Genomic DNA, 11,883 nt, shown 5'->3' with positions numbered 1-11,883 from the left:
GGCTAATGTTTTAACATTTTTTAAGAATTGCCAGACTTTTCCAAAGCAGCTGCACCATTTTATTAATACATTCCCACCACTAACGTATGAAGATTCCAAATTCTTCACATCCTCACCGACACTTATTTTCTGTCTTTTTAATTTTAGCCATCTTAGTAGGTGTTTAATGGTATCTGTGGGTTTTTTTTTTTTTTTTTTTTTTGGTATCTGTGGTTTTGACTTGCATTTCCCTGATGGCTCATGATGTTGAGCATCTTTTCATATGCTTATTCATAAACTCTCTAAGACCTGCCAGGTCCTTTCTAATGAGAAAGACCCATGGCTTTGTATCTCTAGAACATTTTTATTGAGTTTCTTTATGCCTAGATTATTAGAAGAATTAATTAATACTGTCTCTTCCAATGAAGCTCAGCTGCTGCCCCAACATGGTGAACGAAAGTCTGCCTTTCTGTGTGTTTTTCCAAAAAAGAAAACCTAGTATTATTCTGGATAGGAGGTTACATTATATTATCTGAACAGCACTTAAAACAAGAAAAATAAGCTGGTGCAGTATTTCAGTCTAAGGAACTGGCCTGGCCTTGTGTATATGTGTGTGTGTGTGTGTTAATCTGACATAGTACATATTGTTTAAGTAAGTCTACTAATAAAAAGGAATAGAAGTCTTAGGTTCTCACGAAAAGCGAACTGATATCTTCATGTCTATTTGAAATCTTAAATACTGGTTGAATTAGAGGTGAGAGAAGTGTAGCAAAACCAACTGAGTGTCATCCGGGCCAGCTGAAGAAATCGACACCTTAATTTACAATCTCAGTTTCTCTGTCCAAAAAAGTCAATTCCAAGGGATCACGCGAATCATTTTATTGTGCTAGGATTTTGGTTATTTTCAACATTGCTTTAAAAGAGCACTTGGGAATTGACTGCCCCTGGTTCTCCAAGTGTTTTCAATAAAACTTATGTGTAAAGGCCGCGTCCTAGCGTGGGCAGCTGCCGCTCCTTACCAGACCCTCGAGGAGTGAGGAGACCCGAGGTCATCACCGAACGTGAGCGGTGAGACGTTTTGGGAGGAAATCTTTGGCTCTGGTCTGAATGTTCTAACAAAAGCCTTCAAACCAACCGGCATTTTCAAATTCATCACGGCCCTTCCTACCCTCTCCTCCTGGCAAACTTGACCACCCAGCCCAGAAAGCCATATCTCTGCTGCAGCAGGTTCCCCAGGTGACGCTGTCTCCTATTTCAGCCTCCCAACCAAGAAAGCCGCTCCGGAGAGCTTCTCCCGCCACGCCCACACCCGCCCTTCTCCACTAGGGGCGGAACCTAGTCGTGCCTTGCCCACCAGCCGACGCCAGAGGCCCCGCCCCATCTCCGCCACTTCATTGGCTCTGGTGACCGGCCCCCCGAGTATCGGCTCCGGATTGGCCAGCTTGGCCGCCGCTCTGCGTTCTTCCCGGGGCACGTGGAGAGCGTGACCACGCCTCTTACGTCCGGACGCTGGGTCGCCTCGACAGGCGCCGTAATCACCGCCCAGAAAGAAGGAGGTCGGCTGGGTGAGGAACTGCTATGGTGTTGAGTTCTCGGGCAGAGCCGGCCGAGCCGAGGTGGTCGCGGCCATGAAGGTGAGGGGCCGGTGGAGCCGGGCAGAGCCTCCTCGTCTGTCCTATCCAACCGGGGCACCCAAAGCGCCTCTTTTTCTCCTCAGCGGTTACCCCGCCGGCATCTCGGAAGTCTCCGCCGAGGGCGGTCGCTCGCCCGGCGTCTGGGGCCCTGACCGGCACAGAGCGGAGAGGCTGGGTTCCCAGACCTTCTCGCGCCCCCACAGCGCCTCCCGTCAGCGAGCCCAAGGAGTCTGGGAGACTGGGCACCTCCCCCCGCTCTCACGCCTGGGGGCGGCCCCTCTCTGCGCCAGGCCCTGTGCGCCGCCTCGGGGGCCTGAGGCAGATTCGCTGGTGCTCGCCTCAGCCCTCCGTGCCTTTGCCCTCTCCCGCCTCGAGTCCTTGAACTAACCCAAATGTCGGGGACATCACGGGACCGAAGCGAAAAGGAGTGGTGCAGGGAGTGGTGAGGACGGGACTAGGTTAACAGGTTAGAGACGTCTCAAGGCGGGGATGCCACCCTGAAAGGGGTTCTTGGTAGGCTTAACGTTGGGGCCATGACCTGGAGCGCGAGCCGGCTCCGTGTGTCTCCATCGCCACTAGGTACGCAGCAAATAATTTGACAGCTTGAGTTTTCCAAGGTGGGAGTGAGAGCGTGGGAGCATCACTGATGAGAAGTTTAGGGGAAGGGGGGAGATTCTCTCAACTCGATCGCTGAGAGTTCTAAAGAGCTCTGTGTGTACAGCAGTCGATTCAGGTATTGATTCATTTGCCGAACTCAAACCAAGTGGCATGAGTCATAAGTGATGATACTCTTTCAGACATAGACGATTTTATTAATCTCAGTGAAGAGGTGTGCTTGGTGTGGATAAGGAAAATAATAGAGCGAGCTGCTAGATTAACTCTACAAAGCGTCAAAGATTTGCTATGGAAGAGTGTCAAGTGGCTAGAAATTCATTTTCTGTGAAATGTTGAACATTTTCTCTGTTAGCCAAGAGGGAGACATGGTGACTAGAAATAATGGAAAACTCAATCCCACCCTTTAGGGCAGAGTTTGCCATTTAGAAGAGGAGAGCTTCATGAGTAACCACGTTACAAGGCAGAGGATATAAGGTATCAAAAAAATGCAAAATCCTCAGGAGCAAGAAAAGATACTTCTGGCTACAGAAAGCAAGGAATATCTGTGGAATAGGTGACTTTTGAACGCTGCCATGAAGTATGTGGATATTGTAAGAGCTTGTTTTGTTTTGTTTTTTTTGAGACGGGGTTTCACTCTGTTGCCTGAACTAGTGTGCAGTGGCATCATCATAGCTCCCTGCAACCTCAAACTTCTGGGAAGCCTATGCCACCACACCCGGCTAATTTTTTATTTTGCTGTTGCTCAGGCTGGTCTAACTCCTTCCTGGCTTCTAGCAATCCCCTTCCCTGGGCCTCCCAAAGTGCTAGGATTACAGGTATCAGACACCACGCCCAGCCAGTTACTGCTTTCTAAGTTGAAATTTTAGAAACAAAGTTCGGTGACAATTGAAAATGTAAAAAAATATATATGTATTTTTTCTGAAGCAAAATGACCTGAATAGACATCCGTATGTGCAAAATAACAGTTACGAGTGATGCCTTTATTATTGTTTTTGTGAAACTGTATTCACAAAATTTAGGATTTGGGCTGTTTAACTATTTAACTTCATATTGATTTATATTGAAATTGTTTAATGGTAGATATGCTCATTTGTAGATTTCTGGGTAGGGTCAGTGATTCCTGATGCCATGGAATTCTAGCATGTGAATTCATGGAAGGAAGTGCTTCTTTCTGTGAACTTAAAATTACTTTAAAAGCTAAGCGATTAGATAAGTACATTTTCACTCAGGAGCACTCAAATCAGGAGCAGCTGATTTTATTATACTATATGTGTGAAATGGATATTTTCTTTCTCCATGTGGTTTTTTTGTTTGGAAACTGATGTTTTGATACAATTTTTTACCTCTCAGGCTCAAGTAACTCTTTAACCTTAGAGTAACATCTGATTAACTTTCCATAAGGGATTTTTAAAAAAAAGCCACACTGGTGCTGTGTAAATTTGATTTAACCCTCCTTCTGTTTTTCTGTATTTATATTGATCTCACCCTTAACTGTGCTAATTATATTTATTCTTCCAAGCTCAAAATGAGATATCAAGGAGAAAGTAATCTACTGAATGTAATTTCCTTTTCTTTCTTTTTTTTCTCTGAAAGGTGGGGGAGTGGTACTAAGGATCAAGTATACTGTTAAAAAAAAGAAAAACCCAAACATGAGGAAGGTAACATTTATGATCTAACATTTATGCTATGTAGGATATATTATTGTAAAAACTATCAATTTAGCCAATATTTTGTCTAAAAATATTACATTTTAAAAGTCAGCATCTCTTTTTGCAGGCTACTTAATGTCCACATGGTATGAGAGAAAGAATTTAGGATGTAGAATGTCTTCCTTTGGTGATATATGGTTGGATATTTGGTCATTAAGAAAGCGGAGTTCCCTGTATATTGCATTTCAGTTGAAGCAGCAGCATAAGAAATCCTTTCACATTCTAAGGAGCGTATGTTCTCAAATGGCTCTAAATTGGATAAAGATTTTGCTGATTATCTCAACTGTTTCTTTTGCTTTAAGTTCTGTAGCAAAGTCTAACCCAATTGAAGTTTAAACTACAAAACTTTTTTATATCACTGGTGCTAAGATTTGAAACATCTTTTTCCTATCATTTAACACCAGGATATTGAGTTTTAGCAAATTAAAGGTTGCCTGGAGTTTAAAAAAAAAAATCTATGGTGGGTGAGTTCTCTGAGGAAGCTTTTATTGGTGGAAAGACTTGATCCCTGTCTGGTCCTTGTAGCTTTTTTCAGCATCTGAGAACATTAATATTCTTGAATTTGAAAGTTCTAGGTTCATCCTTAAAATAACTATGTAAAAATATTATCATATTTAATTTAGAGATGTGGTAAGCAAGGTAGGTAGACTCTTAGGAGGTGGCATTATTATTACTGTTGTTTACCTAGTGTAATCAAAACTGAATGACTTAAATTTGTGGAACCCTCGTGCCAAGGACCCACACCTGTCTGGTCTGTGGCCAACCAGCAACCGGGCCGCAGAGCAGGAGGCCAGGGAGTGAGGGATGGCCCAACTGCACCCACAGCTGCTCCCCCTCCACCCTCCCCACCCCCCGTGGAAAAACTGTCTTCCACAAAACTGGTCCCTGGTGTCAAAAAGGTTGGGGACCTGTGACTGAGATCATTTAGTTTTTTGTTGTTTTCATACCCATCAGCTTTCTTCTCCCTTCCTCCCTATGTATGTCTCTGCGTGTCTGTCTCTCTATGGCTGTCATTTAATCTTCATGAAAACCACCATAGTTTCTTTTATCCTTCATTCTAGTCTGGCTGGTTAATATTACATTTGATGGAATCATTAAAATGGATCATATCCTGGTGTAGTTTGGAATAGGATTCAGAATTTGTATTAAACTTGTTAATTCTTTAAATTGAGTATTTTGAAGTATTTTCTCCTCACAGAGATTCTAAAAGCATATTAGATCTAATACACAATCAAAGGCAGCTGAACCTTGAGGCCATTTGAAAACTCTGGCTCTCTGCCAGGAAGAGAGTTGAGCTACCGCTCTTGCAAAGAAACAATACATTTCCTCTTTTGTTGAATGAAATAAATGATGGTTCAGAATGGGCTTATGTTATTTGAATCAGACTGAGGAACCTGAGAGAATGCTTATAATGTTGGTCTATTGTGGAAACTTGTGCTAGAAACCTTCAGTCATACTCTCATGCAAATTGTTTAGATTTGTGGATAACACTGCCTACCAGCTTTGCTCCTAGAGAGTGGAGGGAATTTTTTATTCATGCTCCTGGAGGGAACAGTATGGGAGGAACACTGCCAGCCTTTCTGCTACCATAAGAAGAAGAGGGACTTCGATGTTAGTGAGTTTCAGTGAAGGAACTAAACATGCTTGGCTCAGTACTTTCTGGGACCTACTCAGATCTGTCTTCCTAGAGGGAGGATGGCATTCTGTTCTCCGCTCAACTAGGTGGTAAGCTGTTCTTGGTCAGCTGTGCTGGTTACTAGGTAGCATATTATCAAGACTGGTTAGTTGGCTACAGAGCTAAGGTCATATTCTCCAGTTGGTATCAGTTATTTCCATTTGTCTTAGTTCTTAATTAGCTCTAAATTGGGAGTGAAAAAAAAGTAGTGTTGGCCCCCTAAAAGACAGTGTACTGGCTCTGGGGGGGGGAGGGAGACCAGAACTGGCATTGATGTCAGAATGACATGAGGAAATCTAGGTGTCTGGCGCAGTCTAGGCAGGTTTTAGAATTTAATTTCTTACTATGGGCCATGTAATTTTTTCGTATGATACCTGGTTCTTAACTGGTAAGAGCCAGGCAGACCATGGTCCCAGGGCTGCTCTATCAGGAGCAGTTTTGGCTTAAGAGGGTGGGTAGGAAAGGGATTAGACTATTAAGTCATTTTCAGTAGTCCTTGATGGCTATAAAATAAACTGCAAACACAGCTAAATTCCCTGAGCTTGTAGTTTTGTGTCTGGCACAGACAGATAGTGGCCTCATTCTGTAATTCTCTGTTATTTTGAACTATATTCATGGTCAAGAGAGGAATTTAGTTGTCTTTACACATTACTGTTCTTTTTTTTTTTTTTTGAGACAGGGTCTCACTCTGTCACCCAAGCTGGAGTGGTGTAGTGGCCTCATCATAGCTTCCTGCAACCTTGAACACCTGGGCTTAAGCCATCCTCCTGCCTCAGCCTCCTGAGTAGCTGGGACTATAGGCATGTGTCACCACATCTGGCTAATTTTTCTACTTTTTGTAGAGACAGGATCTTGCTCTTGCTCAGGATGATCTCAATCTCTTGGCCTCAAACAATCCTCCTGCCTCGGCCTCCCAAAGTGCTAGCAGCTAGGATTACAGGTGTGAGCCACTGTGCCTGGACGGATTGTTCTAACCTTTTGGATTCATGTGGTCTATCACATGGAGTCCTCCTCTCAACTATGGTCCCAAATAGGTCATTTAAAGCCCAGATTATGGCTTTAGTTTTCAGAGATCCAGACCTTGGCTTCACTCATGGAAGAGTAGTTTTTTTTTTGTTTTGATAAATGAAACATGGATGGCACCCCTTATATAAGGAATATACCTTTTTGGAATTGACGGAGAGCAATAACTCATTGAATTTACTGCAAATTCATAAACCAAAGGGCTGTGCCTAGTATACTGTCTTCCTAGGAATTGGATTTGCTCAGAACATCTAGGAGGAAATGGAGTGGTTTGGAGAATATGATTCAATCTTACTATCAAAATGGGTATAGTGAGTGAATAAAAGAAAAATAAAGGAATATAGGCTGATTTAACTAGAGGAAGAGCTTAAAGGATAGGGAAGACAGATGTGGAAAGGGAAATAAAATGAACTTAGATCTCCAAAGCTTTTAAAAGGAGGCTGTAAAAGACGAATGCTGTTTAGTTATTACCCTATCGGATGTGCTAACTGGAGTCCAAGGACATGTAACGGGGTGGAGAGTCAGGAGCTCAGAGAGTAAATTGGCACATGTCCTCCACACCCTGCACCCTCTCTACTTGAGGAGCCCAGATTCAATAAACTTGGAAAAACGGCCTCTTAAATAGTTCCCCAATTGCTTTTATCGGTTCTATCAAGTAGTAACAGAAAATTTGGACAGATTTGAGAGGGGAAAGATCAGCGTAGGGCACATCAAGATTTATTAGGTGAAGATGGGCACGGTGGCTCGTGCTTGTAATCCAGCACTTTAAGAGGCTGAGGTGGGAGGAATACTCGAGGCCAGGGGTTCAAGAGCAGCCTGGGTAATAGCGAGACCCTGTCTCTACAAAAAATTAAAAAAATTATCCGGTGTGGTGGCATGTGCCTGTAATCCCAGCTACTTGGGAGCCTGAGGCAGGAGGATCACTTGAGCCCAGGAATTTGAGGCTACAGTGAGCTATGATGACGCCACTGTACGCTAGCCTGGGGAACTGAGTGAGACTGTCTTAAAGAAAAAAATTACTAGGTGAACGTCAAGGTGACAGTTGTGGGTAGAGAAGCCTTTGCCCTGAGGGGACATGTAGAAGAAGTTTATGACATTGGGATATTATGAGAAAGCACAGGAAGATGAAACACACTAAAGGGGAACCAGGTAGATGGAGTCTTAGCCTGGGAGGATTTATCATCTTGGTGGATTCTTCAACTTGGAAGTGAAGAAGGACAAAAGTAAGTTGAACATGGCTGCTTTTGACAAACCCAGAAATCCCTGATTTTCTCCCAATATTGGAAATTTCATACAAGAAAACATGTAGCGGAATAAGTGAGGAAATAAAAGTTTGGGCCAAAAATCAAAGAGCAAATGAAGTACCAAAGTCCAGCAAAGTTTTAGGCCAATATGTGGTAAAAAAGAAAAGGAACTAACTTAAGTATCAGATTAAATTCTTTAAAACTCAGCTGACCCTTTCTGAAAGGATTGGGTGAAATCATGGAAACAAAACACTAGAAGTATATCCTACTACTGCTGAAAAATGTAGACAAGCCTTGGGAAATACATGGCTGATGTGTTAGTCTCAGAACTCTAGAGGCACAGGCTTCAGAAGTAAGCACAACCCCTTCAGCTCAAGAATCTGTGGAGGGTCAGGTACCAGCTGAAACAATGTAGGCATGAAGACAAAATCTTCCCTTAGATTGAGTAGGCCTAACCTTTTACCTTGGCTGTGATCAGAATCACCTAGGGTAGAGCAGGGCAGGGTGGCGTGTGCCTATAGTCCCAACTACTTGGGAGGCTGAGGTGCAGGGATTGCATGAGCCCAGGAGTTCAGGGCTGCAGTGAGCTATGATGATGCCTGTGAATAGTCACTGTACTCCCACTTGCCAATGTATTGAGACCTTGTTTTAAAAAAAAAAAAAAAAACAGAATCACCTAGGAAGTTCTTAAAAAAAAAAAGAAAAAAAATTCTGGTGTCTAGGCTGTATCCCAGACCAGTGGAATCAGAATCTCTGAGCCTGGGACCCAGGCATCAGTATTTTTTGACTTCCTTGGTGAGTCCAACATGCAGCCAAGGTTGAGAACCATTGTCTTAAGGGCATTTTTCATAGGCCTAGGCAATTCTTTAGCGAGAGGCAGTGACCACAGCCACTCAGGTACAGGACTAAAACTACCTGCTCCAAAGAAGTTGGGAGGTGGAGTTTGAATTGCTAAAGTCACCTTCATTCGGGCACTGGGGTCCTAGAAATCATGGGGCTTAAAGCAAAAATGGAAATTAATTTTTTCCAAGTAAGCTAGATGGGAAAGAAAGGTACTGCAAATAAACTAGTCACTGGGCCTCCCTTGTTTCAAATTTCTGAACTGTCTAGAAGGCTGGAGTTTTGGAAATGCTACACTCAGGATAACTGTGCATAGATGGATTTGTCCTTCAGTATGATGCTAAGAAAATTCTCTCATTAGGAGATTTTGTCCAAGTTTAAGTCTACAGATCCTAAGAGGCTACAACCTAAAATTTTCAGTTTTCTTCTTGCCTTCTGCTATGGTATTTGGGCTAACAACAGTAATATGGGTCTGAGTTGTTCCAAATATTGGGTTATAGCAGCATATTTTTGCCTGGGACTCTTTGGGGTTTGGCTTGGGCTTTTTTGTTTTTATTTTATAATGAGATGGTTGAAAGAGGATAGAAGTATTTTATCATTATTTTCCTTCCTAGGAATGAAGAGGAAAATCCCTCTTCTTTTATAGACACATGAGGAATGGGACAAAATTTTCACCTTCCAATATTGATATCTACACAGAGATTCCACCTGTTTTCCCAAAATAAATCCGTTTATTCCCTCACCAGAACTCTGTATTTTCCCCCTAGAATTTTAATGCTCATACTCATTAACATGGTTTGAAAAATTGTATCCTTCCTTAATTCATTGTAAAACTCTCTGGTAGCAAGGGCAGAATGTATGACTGTGCTGCCCTTTTTTTTTTCTTTTTTTTTGAGACAGAGTCTCACTGTGTTGCCTGGGCTAGAGTGCTGTGGCGTCAGCCTAGCTCACAGCAACCTCAGAGAATGTATGACTGTGCTGCCCTTTTTTTTTTCTTTTTTTTTGAGACAGAGTCTCACTGTGTTGCCCGGGCTAGAGTGCTGTGGCGTCATCCTAGCTCACAGCAACCTCAAACTCCTGGGCTCAAGCGATCCTCCTGCCTCAGCCTCCCAAGTAGCTGGGACTACAGGCATGTGCCACCATGCCCGGCTAATTTTTTCTATATATTTTTAGTTGTCCGATTAATTTCTTTCTATTTTTAGTAGAGATGGGGTCTCACTCTTGCTCAGGCTGGTCTTGAACTCCTGACCTTGAGCAATCATCCTGCCTCGGCCTCCCAGAGTGCCAGAATTACAGGCGCGTGCCACCACGTCCGGCCCAGAATCTCTTTTTTAAGAATTATTTTATTTTTATTTTTTGTAGAGATGGGGTTTCACCATTTTGCCCAGGCTAGAGTGCAGTGGCGCGATCATAGCTCACTGTGACCTCCAACTCCTGGGCTCAATTGATCTTCTGCCTCAGCCTCCTGAGTAACTGGGATAGCTGGGACTACAGGCAAGCACCACCACGCCCTAATTTTTAAATTTTTTGTAGAGATGGGGTTTGCTATATTGCCCAGGCTGGTCTTGAACTCCTGGCCTCAAGCAATCCTCCCACCTAGGCCTCCCAAAGTGCTGAGATTACAGGCATGAGCCACTACACTGGGCCCCAGAATTTCTTTTACCTTAATTTTTCTTTATCAAGAAAACACAATTTGAACTTTCTAACTAGCATGCAAAATTTAAATAATGTTATATTGCCTATAAAGAGGTAATAGGAAGAAATCTTTCACACATTTATTTGTCAGTAATATGATGATGGAGCTGGATGCTACAGAGGTTTCTATTCATGAGGAACTTTCACTTTAGTTAAGGAGACAATATCACAAGAATCAGAAGGGGGATAAAAAGCTAAGAGCTTCTTTTAAACTAGAATGTCACAGCTCTGTGGCTGTCTTAAAAAAATAAGTTAACTCCTGGAATGAAGAAAAGGTTATCCTGGTGGTACTTTCTGCAGTTGAGGTAGTCCCCTCCCCACAAAAAGGTTATGTGCAAATTGACTTCAAAATATTTTTAGCTTTAAGAGAGCTTACTTGAAAGAATTGCAGATGAATCTTTTACTTAAATGAACAATCACTTTAAATTAGTAAATCTGGATTTTGATGCTTTTATGATTAAGCAAACCATGATTTTGGAGTCTGAGGTATATAGTGATTTAAAGGTATGAACTATTAATTATAACTTTACCTCAATTTTAAGGGCATCACTATTAATTGAATTATAGGATGTGAAGCCATAAAAATACTTAAATCAGTGACCTTGATACTTAAGACTGTTTGGACTTGTATTGTGGTTTCTTGCTGCTTTACCTTCCCTTTCCCTATAATATATTACTTCTGGGTAGTAGCAAGAATAGTATTATCCCTCTTTTGCATTTCAAATTACCTTTAAAGGTTTTTTTTTTTTTTTTTTTTTAGAGCTTGCTGGACAAATAGTAAATGTTTGAGTCAGATAATAAAATAAATGGAACTGTGTTATTATGTGCTGCCATTTTAACTAATAATACCTCAGCTACTAGACTTCCATTACCTATCACATTATCTAGACTCTAGAATATGCTTAAGAATTAGGACAAGGGGCAAAAGCCTATTAGTTCTAAACACTGTGGTTTTTATACTTTAAGCATGGGAAAATACCTTTGGCTCTCACTGAAAATTTATTCTTTTATATATATTTATAACAAGCTGGGTTATCAGGGTTCTGAGACTGTAATAAAAAAGGAGACAGGTTACTGTAGGTAGGTGTAGTGATAGCTGTGGTGGCTCAGAGAGGGAAGATAAGAAAAACATAAAAAGCAATACATTAGACCTGGGCCATTTAGTGGAGTGGCAAATAGCCCTTACACCTTGGAAGGTCATCCTGGTTATCAAGTCGTTGAAAATTATGTTTAGTATTTTCAGTTTGAAAAGGTAGATTAAATGCTGTTTAAGAAGTACTTAATAGCAAATAAATATATTCTTTCTTTTTTTTTTTTTTTTGAGACAGAGTCTCACTGTGTTGCCCGGTCTAGAGTGCCATGGCGTCAGCCTAGCTCACAGCAATCTCAAACTCCTGGGCTCAAGCGATCCTCCTGCCTCAGCCTCCCGAGTAGCTGGGACTACAGGCATCCGCCACCATGCCCGGCTA

The 11,883-nt window shown here is 42.1% G+C and overlaps 1 protein-coding gene across 4 annotated transcripts in view; it reads left to right on the top strand.

The window, feature by feature from the left end:
• Positions 1–1,477: 1,477 nt before the first annotated feature.
• The window catches only part of RNF34 (ring finger protein 34, E3 ubiquitin protein ligase), a 20,411-nt gene continuing 10,005 nt past the window's right edge, over positions 1,478–11,883 (top strand). For 2 of the 4 annotated variants that reach the window (XM_012663453.1, XM_012663456.1), the window contains exons 1-2: positions 1,509–1,613; positions 3,822–3,886. In XM_012663453.1, the coding sequence (XP_012518907.1) occupies positions 3,878–3,886 (9 nt within the window). In that variant the 5' untranslated portion in view covers positions 1,509–1,613; positions 3,822–3,877. Of the gene's footprint in view, positions 1,614–3,821; positions 3,887–11,883 lie in introns of all 4 variants that reach the window. The other 2 variants (XM_012663455.1, XM_012663454.1) reach the window with 2 other exon arrangements.

The sequence above is a fragment of the Propithecus coquereli genome, unplaced genomic scaffold, assembly GCF_000956105.1.
Source record: "Propithecus coquereli isolate 6110/MARCELLA unplaced genomic scaffold, Pcoq_1.0 Scaffold81, whole genome shotgun sequence".
NCBI lineage: Eukaryota > Metazoa > Chordata > Mammalia > Primates > Indriidae > Propithecus > Propithecus coquereli.
Note: the sequence above shows the minus strand (reverse complement) of the source record. Positions and strands in the feature narration are given on the sequence as shown.